The sequence below is a fragment of the Aptenodytes forsteri genome, unplaced genomic scaffold, assembly GCF_000699145.1.
Source record: "Aptenodytes forsteri isolate BGI_AS27 unplaced genomic scaffold, ASM69914v1 Scaffold442, whole genome shotgun sequence".
Lineage (NCBI taxonomy): Eukaryota > Metazoa > Chordata > Aves > Sphenisciformes > Spheniscidae > Aptenodytes > Aptenodytes forsteri.
The window spans coordinates 1,710,257-1,730,428 of NW_008794003.1; the positions used below are offsets into that span (position 1 = coordinate 1,710,257).

The window sequence follows — 20,172 nt, forward strand, 5'->3', positions numbered from 1 at the left end:
CTGAAGCACCCCAGACACTCCGGGATGTTACCTATAAGTGACTTTTCTTGTCGGAGCGGCGAGGAGCCAGGCTGCCACACTCGTGGAGGACGCTGCTGGCAGCCGCTGCTCAACGACCGCTGGCTCCTGAACTGCTTTCCTCCATCGCTCTGAGAGCCACAGTTGCCACCTTTCTTGGAACACCACTTTGAGTAGTACACGGGCACAGGACCTACGTGAAGGGTTGAGTGTGCTAATCTGGCTCGGGGACAAGGGGAGCATCTGCTGTTGGAATTACTTGAGTAGGTTTTGGGTTTGCACATTTGTGAAGGAAGGTTGCAGGCACTCGGGTCTGACTGGTTACTCTCCGGTGGCATTCTGGAATGGAACTGTGTACTCATGCAAGCTGCAAAGGAAGGCAGAAACCTACTGCAGCTTACCACCTAATACGGATTGCCATGCATAAGTGCTGTCAGAGTTTATATTTCAATTTTTAAACATGTAGGATGAGGTTTTCAGGAAAGCTCTGGCTCTACTCACAGGGACAAACTGAGAAGAGGTCAAGACCAACCAAATTCTTGGAGCCACAACAGGAGCCAACAACTTTAAGAGTTTGGTTTTAAGTGCCAATGTTTCTCTCAAATTTATATCTGCATATAGGGTCCCCTGAACATCTGAAAGCTTTTGGAAACCCAAGTCCTGAGCTTTCCTGCTGTTTTCCATTCTGTGTGCTATTTGATCAGATCTGTGTTACTTATTTTGCTTAAGAGTAAACCATGCACAATGAAAAACACTGACACAGATTATAGGCAAAATAAATATTTTATTGGTTTAATATACACTTTTTTTTTAAGAAATCAGCCCTTGTGTGTCTTCCTAACACAATTTAAAATCTTATAAACTTTTTCATATAATATTGTTATATTTGAAACTATTTTTGATTAAAGACCTTGACATAGTGTAGAGTTTTAGTAGATGGAAATGGCAAAGGAGTAAAGAGATTCCAAGCACAGCAAAATGGGATATTACATATCCACTAAATGTCTATTTGACCACATAAAACCTCCAATGACTTCCAGTTTGCTCCATTGGAACAAATGTTCACCAGGCTAACTGAAAATACACTCAGTGAGGGGTGGGGAAGGAAAAGAGATTTTTTTCCATTTTCCCCATAGTACAAGCAAGGTCGTTCATCCATTCCAAGTTGCACATCCTAATTGCTTTCAGAAGATCAGTACTTTTATTGTATTTTGGTTAATATGAAGCAGAAGAGAACTTCTCTTGGTATGACTGAGAGCAGTCAACACAGAGACAAAAAACAGTGCTTAAAATAAGGCACTTTTCCATAGAGGGATGGGCAAACAGTAAGGAAGCAAATAAAATTAGTTAAAAGTTGTCTTCTATACAAAGATAAGGCTTTCAGTGTCAGAACTTTAAGTAGTTTTAAGTAACCTCATGTCATTCTACCACTCTGCTAATAGTAACCGCCCCAAGTATTAACAGCAATTTTTACATCAGGATTTTTTCCTTCTTTTGAAGTGGCACTAAGTAACAGCAGTGGAAACCATTATTGGTTGTTTCAAGCTCTTAAAGTGGATCAGTTATTGCACAATAAATACCTCATAGAGGTCAGTGTTTTGGGGGGGGTTTTTGTTGTGTTTTTTTTTTTTTTTTAAAAAAAGCTAGGCTGAACGTATGTGTGTTATTTATAAATTGGTTATGTCTGGAAATCTACAAGTTTCATGATGCATCGTTAAACAAAGAAATTAGCTACGTAAAAATTTACAACAGGGACATACAAATAAATACAAAACCTTTCAGAGCGCCACAGTTTTGTTGATGCTTTAAGGAAAGTAATGAACTAGTTAAAGTGTCTAAGTCTTTATAGATGAACTCAAGGAAAGATACACATCGTAGAACCAAGCGTCGAATACAGTAGCCTATCTCAGCAGCTTTAACAACTCCTGAAGCAAAAATAACGACACTTTCGCCAGTGTACGCCGCTCAAAGCAGAATCCCACAGCATTTTGGACTACATCCAACCTTACAGAAAACAAAAAGCAAGACAAATATCTAAATTAGATTTTCGGAAGTCTGCTTGTTATGCTTAAGTATGTATTTTGATAATATTCATATCTAAGGCAGGCAAATACAGAAATCCTCTCGCATGATGCATTCATATGCGAAGTCATCATGGAGCGCACCAAAACCAAAAAATCAAGGACCGCTGCACGAAAGCTGACAATAGAATGGGCCAAACTCTAAACCAGCTGATTTTCCAAAGCGATCCGGGATTATCAGTATCCTCTATATTTAATGAACTTCCATTTTGATCACTTATGTTTCAAGGGCAAAATGCAAACAAAGCAAGGTTTAACTTAACAATGTTATTTCATATGACAAAAAAAAAATCCGGTTGTGGCAGTTTGCCAAAGATTACCTGTAGTACCTGTTTCATGGCTGTGTATCTTGTTTTGCAGTTACAGATCTGCTTTGGGGTGACACAGCTGCTAACAATCCACTTACTATTTCTCGTCTTATTTCACCAACAATAGATTCCTTGATCTGAAAGGGATTAGCCAAAGTTTTAAGGTCAGTAAGTTATATAACCAACGGATAAAACTAAATGATATTGCAGATATGTTTGACATTATTGACATACGAAAATGTACAATACCAAAAAGTCAACTTCCAAAAAAATGCAAATGCAAAAATATAAGAGGGTTTCTCTTGGAAAAATAACTGTAAGTAATTTTGAAGTTCTTGCAAATCGTATAAATGCAAACCAAAGCGGTTTTATTTTTCCAGATGGTAAATATATCTGTGTTTTACACTTAGGACTACTGGTTTTATTTTAAGAAAAAATACATTTCAACTATCTCAAGTTCTGAAAATGGCATTTCAGGATATACACATCAAAAGTGCCCCAAATACACCACTTTTTGACATTAGTCATTATCCCTTGAAAAGGAAGGCAGGACCGATCTGCTTCATAAATGGATTATGCAGTAGGAAAGGTCCAAGTCTGTAATAAACACGAACTGCTGCTTTCATACAAATCAAAAGGAGACGAATCCTAATTACATACTTTCAGCAGCAAAGACAAACAGAGAACTTCAACTGTTGCTCACATCATCAGCTGGCCCCTGGGATATGATCTATGCCAGCAAAGACTATTTTTCACAGGATTGTGACAAAGCATTTACCCATTAAGTTTTACATAAAACAAATGCAGGAGTTACTATTAGCAGGCACCCGAGTATGGCTGAGGCTAGAACAAAGAAAGAATAGAGCATTGATGGCTACAGTAAAGGAAAAGGAGAAAAGGAGGTAAAACCCAGTTCTACAACAGCATATTATGCTGGAAAGGAGCAGGGCATGACAAAGAAAAATAATACGAGCTGCTCGCAAGTACAAGAAATCTTTGGCACCAACTCATTTTTTGGATGGTCTTCACTTGGGGAAGCACTAACAAGTCAGATGCGATTCCAAGGACAGGGGAGGACGACGATGGTGAGAGTGCAGGGGGGTAAGAGCCAGAGCCCGGCCGCCGGGGTCACCCACAGAAGCACTCATCAGCCCAATTAAGCAATACATTTTTCTTGTTCTTATGAAAAGGGCAAGTAATTTCCTGGCAAGAATAACTGATCTTAGACTAAAGAAAAGACTGTTCATAGTGGCATTTCAAAGTAGCTTTCAAGTGCCTGAGTAGTGGTAATGAGCGTGAGATTCGATGCCAGAAAAAAAGCCCAAATTTCTAATCCTGGTTTTGCCAGTAACAAATCCCTTCATGTTCTGGTGACCCACCAATACCACGAGAATAATATTTACTCAAACCCAGCCTTCCCAATGGCGTTGCCATGTTTGCGTAGCCCTCTCATCATCTCAGTGATCATCTTGCAATTATTCTTGTAAGTCTCCCCTTTTCCTGGTGCGTCAAAAGGATTAAGCAACAACGTCAGAAGGGTGGCAGCAGCATTAGCAACAGGTTATTTATCCCTTGTTGTCACTGGCAAGCAATTCAATCCCTAAACCAGTAGTGGCAAAGTTCCTTGTTTCATTACTACTTTGCATCAAGCAGAAATACAGAGAATATAATATTATTGGGAAATAGGTTTCCAGTTGGGTTGTTTGCTGATTAACTGACAAAAGAAAAGCCAGTGTGTAACAGGACCTGGCTTACTGACGGCCGCAAGTCCTGAGGATGTCTATGCCGATGCACACACAGTCGTACAAACCTTTAGGACCGCTGTCAATGCAGTAAGGGCTTTGGGATTTAGAAACGCTGGCACAGGGAAACAGCACCCCAGCTGTCTGGCAGGCCACTGTCATAAGAGACCCATGCTGCTGTCTCCACTTTCCTTCTCCAGTATCACATGGGGTGGGTCTGCGAGCACGCTACAAAAGTCATTCTGTGCCCTTCTCTCACCGGATAGACAAAAATAAACCTCACTTTCCAAAGAAAACTGATAAAAGCTTCCCAAATTAGCAAGTAAATGGTCTAGTATGACAGCCAGTCTTGTGGCGGAGACTGGAAGGGAAGCGGCTCCTGTTCTATTCTCAGCTCTTCCAACAACTTCTGGCTTGACCTTGGTGGATCATTTGAGCCCTCTGTCTCTCACCTTCCCGTCTGGATGACAACAAGGCCATCCTCTGCTGCTTCTTTTCACTGCCACTGCTTCCTCCCTCCTTCCCAGACTCATCAAGGTCATTCCTGCGTGGCGAGCACAGCATCGATTCCCGTGGTGACTCAGTCCCATGTGCATGTCATGAAAATTGCTAATGTTTGCCTTTTTCATTACAAATGATTTAGGGCAAGGTGCACCTTCCATTTATGCTGCACAGGGTACAGCCTGATGCCAAGGCTTCCTCCGTACAAAAGACAGATGCAGTCAATGAATGCTCCACCAGTATTTTTAGCAGCTGAATGAAAAATTGATCATTTAAAAGAGGAGAGAACCCACACATTTATGGTACATATACTACGTTGATACAACACTAATATTCAATATTGCATTAATAACACAGTACCACATTCATACATAGTTTTACTACAGTAAACAAGTGATCTTTCTCCCTATGAAAGAATTACTATTACTGTAATATTATGTTGCTGCTAAATAATGAACTGATTGAGCATGAAATGTGCCACAGTGGCAATTCTGGAGATGGGTGTTCTTCACCTACTGATGGAAAATGGGCATGAGGCTTTCACAGTCCTCATACTCCTGATCTGAGATACGTTTTCTATAATTAAAAGAATTATCTTCTACTCTATTTTCTTCTTGTGCCACTTCTTCATGGCAGCAGCTGGTGAGTTCTTACGCTCAAGACAGTAAGATGAAGAACCCAACGCCTGCACAAGGGAAGTATGGACAACCAAGAGACATTTTTGATCGATGCTAAGCTAACGTGGATTTGAATGGAAAACGGAAAAGGGAAGATTATGCAACCATCTTTCTGTCCCATAAAGACCCATTACAGCCTCTTAAAACAGATGTTGACAGGAAAATCATACATTTCTTTAAAGTATAACTTCATTAAATGTCATTTACAACAGAGAACTGTTAGCAAGAACAAAACCTGCATTGCTCTTAAGCAGAAAGCTTTTTAAACTATCACAGCTTTTAAACTGCAGAAGAGCAGAGTGAGAGGGCCTGGTGGCACACCTAGCGACACTGCGACCTACAAGTCAAGCAATAAGTGCTTCATGTGATACTCCAGTGGAGGTCAGGCTGTATTTTCATCAAAACAAGAGGGCCACTGTTTGGCGTTTTAACATTTCACAGTATTGAATGCTTTTCCGTGGGAGTTAGTCCATTAACGCTAGAAGTAACACCATGGGTTTTTTTAATGCCAGCAAATAGCTACAGGTCAAAGCTCACATGCATTACAACCCACCCAGGCATATTCTGAAAGACTGCCCAACTTTTCTTTCCCCAACACGAGGTCACGCAGCTACAGAGAATGGGAGGAATAAGCAAGGGTTTAACATTTATGAGTGCATACATCAAGAATGCATCCTACCAGATTTCTTTCTTTTGACAACGAAACTGGAATTCCTTTGCTAACAACAGGGCTACTTAAGGAAGACACATTTCAATTTATGCTCTGTTCTAGCTCTTATGAAATACAAAAGATTTTCCTGACCAGTATTTAATAGCATATTCCGGCTCTGCAAAAACTACCAGGTGCTTCGAGCCAATGCATCTTCATTCTGACCTGCAAAACTCATGCTGAGAATCAGCTGATCTGAAACAGGCTGCCAATGAAGTTAAACTGAGGGACAATCTCTCTGTGTGCTCAAACGTTTACAAAGTGAGTCAAGCTCAGTTATTTGCCGACTACTCATCTTTGAATAGTAGCCTCTCAGTTCAGTGCAGATTCCTTCAGCATTACAATGTTCTCAGTGCCACACAACCCAAAGAACAATCTCTGTGCAAAGAGTACACATCTTTATTTGCTATCAATTAATGAAGTTAAAGAAGAACTTTCACACAGGCTAACCTCAGAGAAAATATTGACTGAAACAACCCTGTACTTGACTCCAGCTCCCTTTATTATCTCTGCTGCTTTTACAGTACATTTGAATTACAGCTCTCTCCTTCCTTTCTCAGTTTCTCCTTTAGCAACCCCCCACCACGACACCACTCTTCTGACATGCAGGTTTTTACAGAAGGGCTGGATACAAATGCAATATCCTGGCTTCACTTCAGAATTGGCAGCAAAGTGCAAGGCGTGATAAATATCTCATGTGCAAGTCTTCTCTGAGCATCAGGCAAGTAACCCCTTTAAAAAGGCATGAAAGGAAAAAATGGACCAGAAGGAGAGACAATTTGGGATGTCTGGGAGTATTTTATGAAATCTCCAAAACAAGGCCTTTCCCAAGATTCCTGCCAACTTTACTCTAGCTACTTTAGAGAAGATGGCAGCAAGAGGGTGGCAGGGGGGAAAAGACATTCAAAAATTGAATGCTGCCCCTCTACCTCATTCATTCCTTTGCTTTCAAAGTAGAGGTGTAAAGTTGTAGCATCACAAGCTCCGCTGTAAAGATCAGTGATGGACAGAAGGTGTTCAGCTCCTAATCCTGAGCGCAGTAATGATGAGGTTGTCGGTCTGGTGGTACCTCACCGTGAGCTGACTGCAGTACGCTTCCTTCCACAGGATAATGCCACTTTCCATAAATCATCCCACTGACTCTAACGGGGCTACTGACGGGGCGAAGCAGTATTCAGCATCATGAGGCTACTTATTGAAAGCTGGTCTCCATTTCACCTCACTGCCAAACTTTTAACACCAGCAGCTCACTGACAGTTAATGCTTGTGGCTAGGCATTATTCTTTGCACTCTCAGCTCTGGTTATTTACAGAGTTACCCAAAGGTAAACAAAGCAAATATCTTCATGTGCTTCCAGCCATCATCATCTACAAGAACACTCCTTAGTAATGCTCTACTGCTTCACAAATCTCACTGTGCGAGTGTAAAGTGCCTACGAATAGCAAAGCCCACAGTGAGTCAGCCAAGAAAACATCTCCACTTTGCAGAGACAGACACAGCAGAGTCTTGTGGTCAGATGATGAATAAAAGGATACCTTATGGTCCAGTACACTCTGCCTCTTTCTGCACTGGCAGAAGAGGGGTGAAGGTGTGGCAAAAGATTCCTCTGGGATCACAGTTCCTGTTTTCTCATGAGATGAGTGGCCTGCCTCTCATCTGTTTTAAAGACAAAGCTAAGGCAAAGCTGGTTCCAGTTATCCACAGCCTCAAAGCAAGCAGACCTGGATGGTACTGCAGTGTTACAGCCTGGCCTGTTGTACATTCCTGAGCATGACACCTCTACTGGCCTTTTGAGTGGTTTATGGCAGAGCCATACAAAAGCTTCAAGGGATGAGCTAAAGGCTAAGGGTCCAATGACCTCAGCTAAAGGCTAAGTGGTCCCTCTCCAGTGAAGGAGAGGGAATAAAACCCACAGGTTCTCAATCCCCATTTCTGTATTCACAGCAGAGAGCTCGCTCCACTTTCTCACAGGCGCTGCTTTTGAGAACAAGTTTCTTTTGCTTCCTTTTCCCATTTATACTACTTGTCATAAGGCTTTCTGTCATGCCACTGACAAAAAAACCATGCAGTTTTAGTCCAGTTTTTTAACCTGGCCCACAGGAAGAATAACCAAGCACCCTTCACTTTCATTGACTGCCAATAAAACTAGTCCAACAGCACCGGTCCAACGTCAGCCTTAAAGTCTGAAATAACTTCTCATCTGACTTCAGCTTGCTTCACTTACACTCCTACAGTCCTTAGTGGTTTGGTGTAGAGGGACTGGAAAAGTATTTTTAACTTTTACTATGGAGGTGTTTCAGAAACAGTATTTCATCCATCAAATTAACTCCAACCTGGCATTTTAGCAAGCAAACATGACAGAGAAATTTTCACTTGGGAATCTGAAATACTGCTGCTTAACCAAGTAGTAGAGATGGCAAATTCTTTCTCACCCAGACTTGTAGTAGCAACTAGCTATTAATTTACATGCTAACCACTATCACTGAAAAAACATCTACTGCTTTGCACAATAATACAACTGTGGCTTGAACGTCTAGTGACAAGCTCTGAGCCTTCAGAAATAGTACAGTAACAGTATGGAGCCTTGGCTTGAGAGGGAAGAGAAAACCCAGTGGCCAAGAGTTACAGATAGCCTGTCTTTAAGTTTCAGTAAACACTGTTCAAATATCCTAGATCTCAGCCCCTCCCTCCTCACCTCCCGTATGACTTGCTGCAGCTCCTCCTGCTCCACGCTTTTGTGGATATCATCAACCGAAGGCACGAGAGGGACTTTTTCAAGCTTGTGTTCCACCTCTGGCTTGGAGTCTGCAAGCTCCTCGGAGCTTTCTACCTGCTGTCCAGCGCCTGCTCTCACCGGGGGAGTTGGTGTTAAGGCAACAGAGGCTCGGTATAACTTCTTGCTTTGACTCTTAGACTTTCCTGTCAGTTCAGAGGATCCAACACCAGCTTTTCTACCTGTGTGACCGGAGCACACTGAAGAGGAATCAGAGTTTCCATGGGAGAACACAGACTCTGTACCCTCTGCTGGGAGAGTTTCCAGTCCAAGATCTCCCAATCCTAAACCTAGTTCAGACTTCAGAAATGACTGCTCTCGAATAAGTTCGGAGACCTAAGGATTCAGAAAAGAAACAGTCCTGAATAAACATATAAAAAAGTCACATACAGACGCAACTATGCTTTCTTGTTATTTATTCAATCACTTACTCATTCCCTCATATGCTTTGCCTTTATGACTGCAACAAAGACGATCATAAAAAGGAATGGGCTTTTTTGAAAGCCAACATAAATATGAATTGTGGCAGGGGCCCAAGCCATGACTTTTGCAATACGGATGCATCCTGCCAGAGCCATTGACAGAGACACACGTAAAGGCTTGATTTTGTTTTTCTTTGCTAAAACAATTCAAGTTTGTTCTTTCCTTTCTGCAATTTTTGACCTCTTGTTTTCAGTAGCATAAAATGCACAGAAAAATAAGAAATAATTTTCCCTAGAAAACTTGGCAGTTCCAAGCCATGACTTTTGCAATACGGATGCATCCTGCCAGAGCCATTGACAGAGACACACGTAAAGGCTTGATTTTGTTTTTCTTTGCTAAAACAATTCAAGTTTGTTCTTTCCTTTCTGCAATTTTTGACCTCTTGTTTTCAGTAGCATAAAATGCACAGAAAAATAAGAAATAATTTTCCCTAGAAAACTCACCATGTAGTCATTGTATCAACTAAATGCAAACAACATCTCACTTCTACATATTCCTCTTAAAAACAAACAAGACTTCACAGCATCTTACACCTATGGTTAACTTTGCTTAAGGGAAAATGCAGCTGCTCCCAAAAGAACTACTCAAGTGAGTAAAGTATTTCCAAGATTATGTGTAAAATGAATCTCCTGCAACCTTTTTTAAGAAATCCCTTCCTGGTTCTTTTTCTTGATAAAACATATAGCACACAACAATTACTTACTGGTTCAATGACATTCAATGGAGAAGGGCATGATAGATTATCAGCACTTCTGCTTCCATACATACCCTGAAAAATTAAGTCAAGTTAATGCATTGAGGATTTTTTTAGAACTGTCAGAAGCTAATATATAAACATGCTGTGTCTCAGACAACTTTCTGTAAAAGCAGAAACTTGGAAACAGGAAGCAAAGCTGGTTGGAGAAAGTATATTTCAGTCATTTTTAAAGCTGGCCCTCTTCTATAAAAGGATTTACAAATAAAAAGATATTTATATGGTTCAAAGAATGCAAGTTTGGCTTGGGATCACAGTAATACCATATTTTCCTGTTCTTGGGTTTCAATTTTTTTCCCATGACAGAATACTGAAGAGGAAGATGTGGCCTGTGCCTGTGCTGCTTCTACAGAAGAGGATTGGCTAAGAAAGAGGAATGAAACCCAGGAAGAACATATGATACTTTTCATCTGTGCTTCTTTTGTTTGGCTGATGACAGAATTGCAGCAGAAAAAAAGAGGAACAGTCTTCTGCTGAGTGAAAAAGAAGAGAAAGTATATCGCCATGCCACCAATGAACATATGCAACTGTCTTTTTTATCCCTGCTCTTGTGCTTCCGGGGGGTGTCTGTAGGAGCAGAGCTTCTCCCACTGTTTGACGGGAAGCCACACATTCATCTGAAGGAGCTACAAAAGGCAATGGAGAAAAAAATGAAGATGACAACTGGATCTTCCTGGTTTTTTGTTCCATGGATTGGCAGAGCTAGAAGGGAAGCACACCCCATTTCTTGGGAGAGAAACACTGTGCATTTCTCATCTCTCTGCCGTCATTTCACAAGTAAGAAAATCAGTGTAGGGAAACTCCAGAAAGACCATCACCATCCCCCAAGGATTTTAGACATGAGCACTACCTACCAAAACTGTGAGGATTCAGGGTTATGACGAGGAAAAAGAAGAAACCACTGACAGAAGAGGTCTGAAATCTCAGACCTAAAACCCCAGAAGATACGTATTGATACGTATTAACACCAAGAAAGTCCCTCTATTCACACACCTTTTCACCAAGACGAAACACTGACTGAAAATAATATGACCCCTGATAATACATACAGCATCATTAGATTACCCAGATATCATCCCACTGTAAGAGTTTTAACAGTTATGAGTTATTAACATTACACTGAGAAAACATATAATGTTGTTGCAAAAGTAATACTTACTATGTGTGTCTGAGGTCTGTAAGGTGAAGGCATGTGCAGACTTCTCAGCTGGTCTTCCAAAGCAAGTAGACGTTCTTCTAACTGCATCTCTAGCTCCTGTAGCTCCATGCGGACAGACTTTCTCAAGCTCTGTAGCTGATCAGCTTCGTATCTATACCAAGCCCATCACAAAAAGAACAAGGGCATTCACTGCACTCAGCTGCACACCACAAAGGGGGAACTGAGCAGGACAGTCCCACGAGTAAAGGACTTCATACAAGGGAATTCGAAGTGGAATACAGAAAATTCCTCTTTCATGGAAAAATTAGCTGAACGCCTAGATGGAACAAAAATCTTTCTCCATTTATAGAAAATATACATCACTTCATGGAGAATACTAAACAACATAGTGTATCACAGAACATTCTCCAAAAATCTTAGCTTTAAATGCTTAAATATATGCAAGCAGAAGAAATCGGCATTTATACATATATCTAATCAAATCCAATTAAAACCAGTAACAACAAAAATCACAGAGCAACGCAGTAACAACTTCTCCTGCGCGACTGTAGATTCCCAAGCAGTCGCAGCTACATTTTGGCCAGGACACCATTGTCTAAGAAGGCCAACTGATTTCAAACATGTTTACTTTTAAAGTGATTAGTCAAGAGCCGATTCAGCTAAAGTAAATATATAAGCAGTTTTGAAAATTGTTCCAGATCGGCTGCTGCTGCAACTCATGGTGAGCACAAGCACACAGAGCCAGAATATGAATGCCACCTGTGGCCTGCCGAGTGGCCACTGTAAGTTGGAAAAGCATCTGAATGCTACAATGTTCATTCTTTATTTACATCTACAAAGATGGGGGGGGGAGCGGGGAAAATCTTTAAGGCTTTTTCCCCCCCAATATCCTATGTTCACGTCTCCTATGATAAAAGTCCTTAAAATCCACAGCTGTAAAATCACTTTGGAGAAAGGATGAAGAAAAAAATCATCAATAATGAGAAATAGGGATTAGAAGAAACAAAGGAAAAAACTCTAGAATGAAGAAGTATAAAGAAGAGAGTAAACAAGTTTTTGGCAAAAACTCAGCTCCAACCCTGTTCAAATTTAAACTAACAGATTTTTTGTTCTGATTTCAGGGGCAGCAACATTTCCTGAAGTGCCAGAGTATTTTCTCTCTTTTTTTTAAAAGATCATTTTACCTTTCCTCTTCTGTCATGTGCTGATAAACTGTTGTCTGTTGACGTAACATAGCCAATTCCAAATCCATCATTTGGGTTCTGAATAAGTTTAGATTTCGCCTTACCACTTGTAGCTCCTGGAAAGTATTCTGGACAAAAAAAAAAAAAAAATTGTGTGTTACATGGAAAAATTGAATTAAAATAAGTCTGGATCCTATAACCACATTTGCCCAGATGTGCCCTTTGAGTCAAGCAGAGCCTCAGCAACTTCAGTATACTACAGAGGCTGCATGTTGTGAACTCACAATAATTCAAGAAAACAACATTTTTAGATGTATAATGCAAGCAAACACATGAAAGGATTTCCATGTATTTAGAGTAATTCCTTTTTAACATTATTTGCAGGACAGACTCATCTGTTATCTCTTGAGAACAAAGATAGGGAACTGCCCAAAGTTAGCACAATCTGCGGCACATTTAGGATGTTTCTTTGTGTTTTATTTTGACTAACTTCCACTGTGTGAACAGGGTCACTTACTTCGTAGAGAGGTAGAACGGATGATCTCCGAGTAGTGTAACCGGTGGCTGCTAAAAGATCCTGACCCCTCATCACTGGGTACTAGGGAAGAAACAAGCAATTTGAAAAGGGAATGTCAGCAATCCCCTTTATGAACCCATCTTCCCAAACGCGCAGATACTCCGACAGCAGCCACTGTTAAAACACAACCTTGCTGGCATTGCGATTTCTGCTATCTATGCAAATATTGTATCAGGAAAAAGAAACCTTACAAAACGGCCATGCCAGCTCTTAACTGAAGCATGTGCACCAAAGCTCTGTAATGCAAATGTGCTGCAGGTGAAAAACCAAATTAATCCTGTCTGACACAGTAAGTAGGAACAGAAGCTAAGTTTTTCTGCAGCAGGCATGTTATGCCTGAAAACTCAGTAGTCTCAATTGTCTTAGCTAATGATAAAAAGAACAACTCAGAAAACAGAACTGAGCAAACTAAAGTGTGCCATTTTCAAACCATGATTACAGTCACATTTGTTGTGGGGTTTTGCTCAGTTCTTAGTTTAGGGGTTTTTGTTGATTTGGGGTTTTAATCTCGCTACATTGCCTACATCCAAAGACCCCCTGCATGCTAATGATCTCTCATGAAGAGAGATGTTGTTCTTCAACAAGAGTGTTGAAGAATTTCTATTTGCACGTTACATCAACGCATGGAGCAACCAGATAAAATTCAGGGGCTGTTACATGTAGAGACATGGCACAACAAAGAACAGTGGAAACAGCAAAAACATTCACCTTTTCAAATGTGAAAAAGACAGCTTGTCCAATGTAATTTTGAAAGAATTCAAAGGACTATTGACACGCCATGGAAAATTTGAAGCATGTCCATTCATCCAGAGGAGTTTTGCTCAAACATGATCACATCAAGGGCATGGTTTTTTTTTCCTCTCCCAGTTTTCTCTGTTCCCTATTCTATCAGGAATTTATCTACTCCTCTTTATTCCTTCCTAAAATCAGAATCATATCTTTGAAACATCTCAATTTTTTCTTTAGCAGCTGAGTATGCTGTGTGCCAAACTGGATCTTGGCTGTAGGGAAAAGCAGCACCAGGGAACTGTGTATTATAAGCAAGACGTTTTCATACAAACCTCTGTAATGAGGAGGACCAAGCCCCCAAAATGGAACTAGTCTAGACAAATTACGCCGGAATTAGAACAAGTGGGCTAGGAGATATTATTATCCTCCCCGATATCAGTTTTGGTTTTTTAATTGAACCAGCTTGAGCATGAGTTCCAGACGTAATACAGAGAATTCTTCTTCAGCAGGTTTAGTTAGCACGGTATAAGTGACAAAAGTGCTGTAGCACACTGTAACCTTACCCATACCAAGGCTGCAATTGGTTCCCAAGAGGAAATTTTACAAAGAAGGTTAAGTTCTGCAAATGCTTACTCCCAGGCGCACCGTCCACTACCTTGAGCAATGGCTGACTGAAAACGCAGTTTTCGCAGCTTTCCACCACAGAGCTGTGTCCCAGTACCCAAGCTTGCTCCAAGAAGCAAGGCCAGTTGATATAACCAAAGTCAGGATGGACTAGCCTCTAACTTTTGACAAGTGGCAAAATAAAAGAAACCAACAGGGGTCTAAAAAAGCTCACTACAGCCTACCACCTGGAATATGGTGCAGGCAGGCACATGTTTGTTCTTGGGTAAACCCCACAGAAATTGTTGAAGCTCTACAACTGAATAATGTAAAGCAGGTGCAGCAGAAACTGGTAAAAAATATGCGCTTGCATTTTAAAGCGTTTCTTCTCTGAGTGATGAGATGGACAAAATTTCACGCAGTGTGACAAAACTGGTTCTTAATAAAAGACGGATGACTTCAGGATCATGTCGACTAGCTCCAGATTTGAACATGCAAAAGGTTGGCATGAAACTGTACAGAAATGTATATGGAACAGTCATCATCACCGACATCATTAGCGAAGCCATGGGACTTGCAATGAAAAAAATAAATTTATATCAGTTGGATAGGAAGTATGTCAAAGACAAGAGAGAGGTTAAAGGACTGTCAATATGTATTTTCAAAACTAAAGCTAATGACTATCACCTTAAAATAACAGCTGATAAAGAGTACACTGTTCCTCCTCCCTCCTACCCAAGAATATCCATAAAAGGCGGAAAAAAAAAAAAAAACAAGAGTACACTGTTCCTCCTCCCTCCTACCCAAGAATATCCATAAAAGTAGGAAAAAAAAAAAAAATCAATCTGGGTAAACTGCAACGAGAGAAAATTAAATGGAAAAATAGTGGAGCACTGGAGAGATGATCATTTGCTGCTTTAAACAGAAGCTCCTAAAACAGTAGCAAATCAAACTTGCACAAAATGTCATTTTTTCCTGATCTACTACATTATGCAAAGGAATATTCAGATTAACATTTTGGTTTTGTAAGGATAAAATAAGAAGCCTCTTTGCCCAAGGTAAAAATTTGGCTTCCTCTTACCTGTGAGAGGTTCTGCAGAGAGTTTCTGATGTCGTGTAGGACCCTGCGCAGCTGCATCTCCACGGTGGAGGGAGGGTTGATGGCATGAGGTCGATGAGGAAATCCAGCATGCCTTGGAGAGAAGGGACAGCTGAAGGGGGAAAGCAAGGCACCGAAGGAAGAGCCAGAGATGCTTGGGACGCTGTGGGTGCTCAGCGTCCTCATGTGCTCGCAGAACGGTCTGTCCTGCCACTCGGCAGGGAGGGACTGGAGGGAGCACGTCGACTGGGACATGTGTGCTGGCGTGTGCAGTGGGCAACTCTGTACCCTGCTGGGACTGGGCTCCTCGGACAGTCTATTGGGCCCAGTCTGGGGCACTTCTTTTTTGGAGGACGAAGGCGCAATGAACAGTGTGGATTTGCACACCAGCTGGCTGGTGGCTGCCTCACCCTCACTTTTGTCGTTCTCAGATGTTGGTTTCTCCTCTTCCTCCACATGTGTGTACTTGTAGGTGAAAGAAGGAGGACTGCACAGAGTCTCTTTTCCTGGAGTTAACTGGACATTCACAGAGGACACCACTTTCACTGGATTCAACAATGCAGTTGGGAGAGACTGAGACCGCCTTAGAGGATAGCCCGATTCAGCAAACCAGAGCCTCTGCTTCCTCAGAAGATCTTTTGACTTAAGCAGAGTGCGTCCAGCCCTGGAATCAGATGTGCTGACGATCCTCATCTCGGCTCTTTGCAAGGCAACGTGAACCCTGTCCACGGACGATGGTGAGGAGCCGCCACCTTCCAGGGACTCCATCGACTTGAGGATATGGTGCGTGTGGTACTGAGGAAACTCAAACACCCTGCCTTCCTCCAGCAGGTCCAATTCTTTTTGCTCACTGGAAATGTCTTCCTCTTTAGAGCTGACCCCTCCTTGGACTGTCTCTGCTATATGAGATGACTTGCTTTCTCCTCCTTGATTTTGTTCAGTTTCATAGTCAATAATTTTTCTGTCTTCGCTCCTTCTGTTCTCAGAAGGTGCCCCTACCTTTCGTCTCTCTACTTCAGAGATAATATCCTCTTCATCATCGTCGTCATCATCATCATCATCTTCCTCCTCCTCCTCAAACTTATCGAAACAGGGCAGTTCCTTGGCTATTGGTGTCTTCTGTTCCTCACTATGTGACGTCACGGTTGTCTCACTGTCACAGCTGTCAGCACTGCTTCCCATGCCCTGCAAAGACTCCTGAACCTAGGAAAGATACCAGCCAGCAAAGGGGTGAACATATTGGAGACTCAACTACTGCCTTCTCAGGGGTCAGGCTAAGAGTCCAAGTTCCGTATTCATTGGGCATTGTGGTAGGGAGCAGAACGAATAATACAAAATGCAGTTAGTGTGCAAGAAAAACAGTGAAGGAGAACAAAGAAACCACAGTTATTAGAGAGATTAGAAGCACATTGAAGTATGGCACCAAAAGGAGATGGTTTAAAAAAATAAGAGTAAACTATTCATACGTTTCTTTGATTTGACAATAAACTCTTTATTGCCAGAAGAATAGAAGTGGCAGCAGAGTAAAAGAGTAAAAAGAGTAAAATGCTAGTATTTTAGGTAACGATGACAAAGGGATAGCAGGGTGGAAGTACACGGCATCTCCCATATATAAAGGTTCACAGTCAGTGCTGAAACAAAGGGTGGTATTAGGGAATGCATACAGAGAAGTGAGGAGAACTGCAGACCGTAGTGAAATTAGTGTCACAGGACAAATCTAAGAACGGGAAAACCAGTCTGCCTATACACTCAGGCTGTTTTAAGTCACAGAATTGTCTGAGACTGGGAATCTCACATTAGGCTGCTAATCTCTATTGAAGACTGCATCCAGTACTGTCACCCCCATCCTCCCTTTCTTTCTCCTAATACTTTTTCCCCTTTTCATGCTAAATCACAATTTAAAACAGAGCACATGTATGAGCGAGATGCTAATTTAACAGGTAACAAATGACAGGAAAAGCATCCATGAGAAAGTAAAAAAAAAAAAAAAAAAGATCTATGGATTAAAAAAAATATTACAAAAGAAAGAAAAGCATCCATTAGAAAAGAAAAAAAAAAAAAAAAGAGATCTATGGATTACAAAGCATATTCCTTAGGCTGGCCTGATTGATGGGTATATTTACAAGCAGAAAAGACATTTTCATAAGAATATGTGTTATAAAGTACAGTCTTGGAAGTTCACCATACCTGATGCATGAACTAGAAATTTAGAGAAGCTTTTCCCATCTCTAATTTCTGCAGTTCTCACTGCCATTAGGATACTAACTATGAGTTTCTTCTAGAGAGATAACTTATGGCGTACGTCAGGCAATAGTTCATTCTCTAACCATCTAGAAGAAAATTTCAGCCATGAAGGTCAATTTCATAAGTACATGCTTAACACTGCACTTACTGGCACAGTCACAAAATAGTATGAAAGACTGTACAGGTTCAGCTACTGTTCAAATCAAAGGTATTAAAAGAACAAAAGATTGTAATGTCTAGGTGAAATTAGGTGTGCTACATGTGTGCATATCTGTGTCTCTAATCCTCCATCACATTGTTCACTTACAAGTCAGGCAAGCAAAACTTCAAGAACTTGGATGGAGAATTCTTCTCGCTTCTTTGGTAACATGAAACTCCCCTGCAGAAAATCCCATCTTAATGCCAAAATCTCCCTTAGAAATCTTTATTTTGGATGTCAGGGATGAAAGGCAATACAGTTCCAGTTTTTGAGTTTTCTTCTGAGTTTCAGAGGAATGCTATGGCTGCTAGAGTCAATTATTTAACAGTAGATGGCACTAACTTACCATACTTTTAAGAAACAATATACACCCCTCTGTATCCCTTTCACCTTCTTTTCACAGGTTCTCTTCACTAGCTGCCAAATTCTCATTTCCCCTAGTCTCATCATTCACCCGTATTTTCTGAATTCAGCTCAGCACTTGGTCTGAATAAAGCAGTGAAGGTGGCAGAAGAGAGCCTAGCAACTCCATGGCACAAATCTCGTGCAGTCTCTACATCTTTTCAAAACAACATAATAGAAAGCAGAAAAATCTCATCCCTTTACAGCCAACAAAAATAAACTCCACCAGTCTTCCAGTGAAGGGGCACTTAGTTGCAACATGCCTTTAATGGACTCTTAATCAGGTTGCAACCAATATAAAGATCAGGAGTGAGCAACTTTAACCTGAGACTCCTTCTAACATGCCTGTCAACTTCAGCATAGTGCCAGCTTAGTAGAGAGCAGAACCAGTATCTTGGACTATTATGCTCATTACAGAGACTCAGGCTCATTATTTCCCTTATTCACTCTCTTGCTCTTGGGAAGTGTAAGCTGATGTTTGAGGGAGACACAAAGACTAGCACTGTCTTGGCGTTCATTTTGGTACTCAGTTGAAAAACTACTAAACTGGAAAGCACAGAATACCAGTACCAAAAGATGAATGGGGAGGGTGGGAATCTCTTCCTAGTAAGTGCCAAACAGCTTTAAAAATGTTTGGTGTGCCACAAGGAAAAAAAACATACTGTAGCATAAAAAAAAAGTTCAGCAGCTGCAAGCCACAAAAATGAAATTACTGGTGATAGCCAGACTCCCATCTTTGTATTCTTCCGGACTGTGGTTTAGGTCCCAGACAGCTAACCGAGAGCCTTGAGGCCAGGATCCAACTCAAGACTTTTCTCTGGCTGATTGACAGGCCAACCAAATCATGGCTATTACTGTGTGAATGTTTTAGGAGAGGCAAGAGAATGCCTCCCCAAAATATCAGGTACAACATTGACCAAACGTGTGTATCGAGCAGACACCTAAGCACCATGCTGGAACAAAAGCCTCCCCTAAGACATGCGGTCTCTGGTCAGTATCACGGCAAGTTCTGGGACAGAGATCAAAGGAACTGGAACAAGAAAGAGCATGGGAGCTCAAGATTGACTAAACATTAGTATACCTTCACAGTAAAGTTAGTATGAAATTGTTTTCACTTTCTGTCAGCTGATAACTAAAAAAAAAAGAAAAATATGCAAAAGAAAATCAGTGAGAAGGCAAAAATGATAAAAGAAATTAAATGATCAGCAGAAAAACTATATTCTTTCATTGCCTTAATCTCTACCCACTGCAGTCTTGAGAGGAATGGACTGTGATTCTGGAGCCTCAGTTGGTGAAAAAAAATACACCAGAAACAGCAAACAGGACATACTGAACTTAGAGCTTATTCCAGGCCCAAGTACACCCAGATTATCCTACCAGAAAGGCTTTAAAATTTTAACACAGTTCAGTAAGGGATTCAGCAGGTCCAGCTCTGAAAATGAGAAGTTTTATAGGATCTAGACTGACGGTCACGATAGCAGTCAAACGTCAACATCCCTCCCCAGGTCCCTACTGACCCACAATAATCAGTAATATTTCAACCACAGCATGGGAACCTTACCTGAAGCTGATTAAATGGAGAACAATCTGTGGAGGAATCCTCAGCGAAGCCACTGCTGTCAGAGTGCTGACTCGCGGTCCGTAACAGCTGATCTGTTTAAAACAAGCAAACCCCAACCATGATTACTTTACAAATCATAACCTTTCATGCCCAAACACATTCTATACATGCTTTCCTTTTACATCAAAGTAACACTAAGTGGATAACACAATTCCTTTTCAAATGCCACTTTGAACAATACAGAGAAACAGCTTGTTTCAAGCAAAATCTCTTCTCATGCAAAGCCCTACTTGTGAAACTTCAAGCAGCGGTGGAAGAGGAACCATCTTTTACATTTTTCTTTCCTGTACTGTGGAAAAAAAGCCACTC

The 20,172-nt window shown here is 41.1% G+C and overlaps 1 protein-coding gene across 1 annotated transcript in view; it reads right to left on the minus strand.

The window, feature by feature from the left end:
* Nucleotides 1-784: 784 nt before the first annotated feature.
* SSFA2 (sperm specific antigen 2) overlaps nt 785-20,172 on the minus strand; it is a 37,137-nt gene continuing 17,749 nt past the window's right edge. Inside the window, exons 8-16 of the mRNA XM_009289580.2 lie at nt 19,804-19,895; nt 15,380-16,600; nt 12,907-12,987; nt 12,390-12,517; nt 11,206-11,356; nt 9,996-10,061; nt 8,732-9,145; nt 2,420-2,544; nt 785-2,022 (exon numbers count right to left, since the gene is read on the minus strand). Coding sequence (XP_009287855.1) covers nt 2,434-2,544; nt 8,732-9,145; nt 9,996-10,061; nt 11,206-11,356; nt 12,390-12,517; nt 12,907-12,987; nt 15,380-16,600; nt 19,804-19,895 — 2,264 coding nt within the window. The 3' untranslated portion in view covers nt 785-2,022; nt 2,420-2,433. The remainder of the gene's footprint in view (nt 2,023-2,419; nt 2,545-8,731; nt 9,146-9,995; nt 10,062-11,205; nt 11,357-12,389; nt 12,518-12,906; nt 12,988-15,379; nt 16,601-19,803; nt 19,896-20,172) is intronic.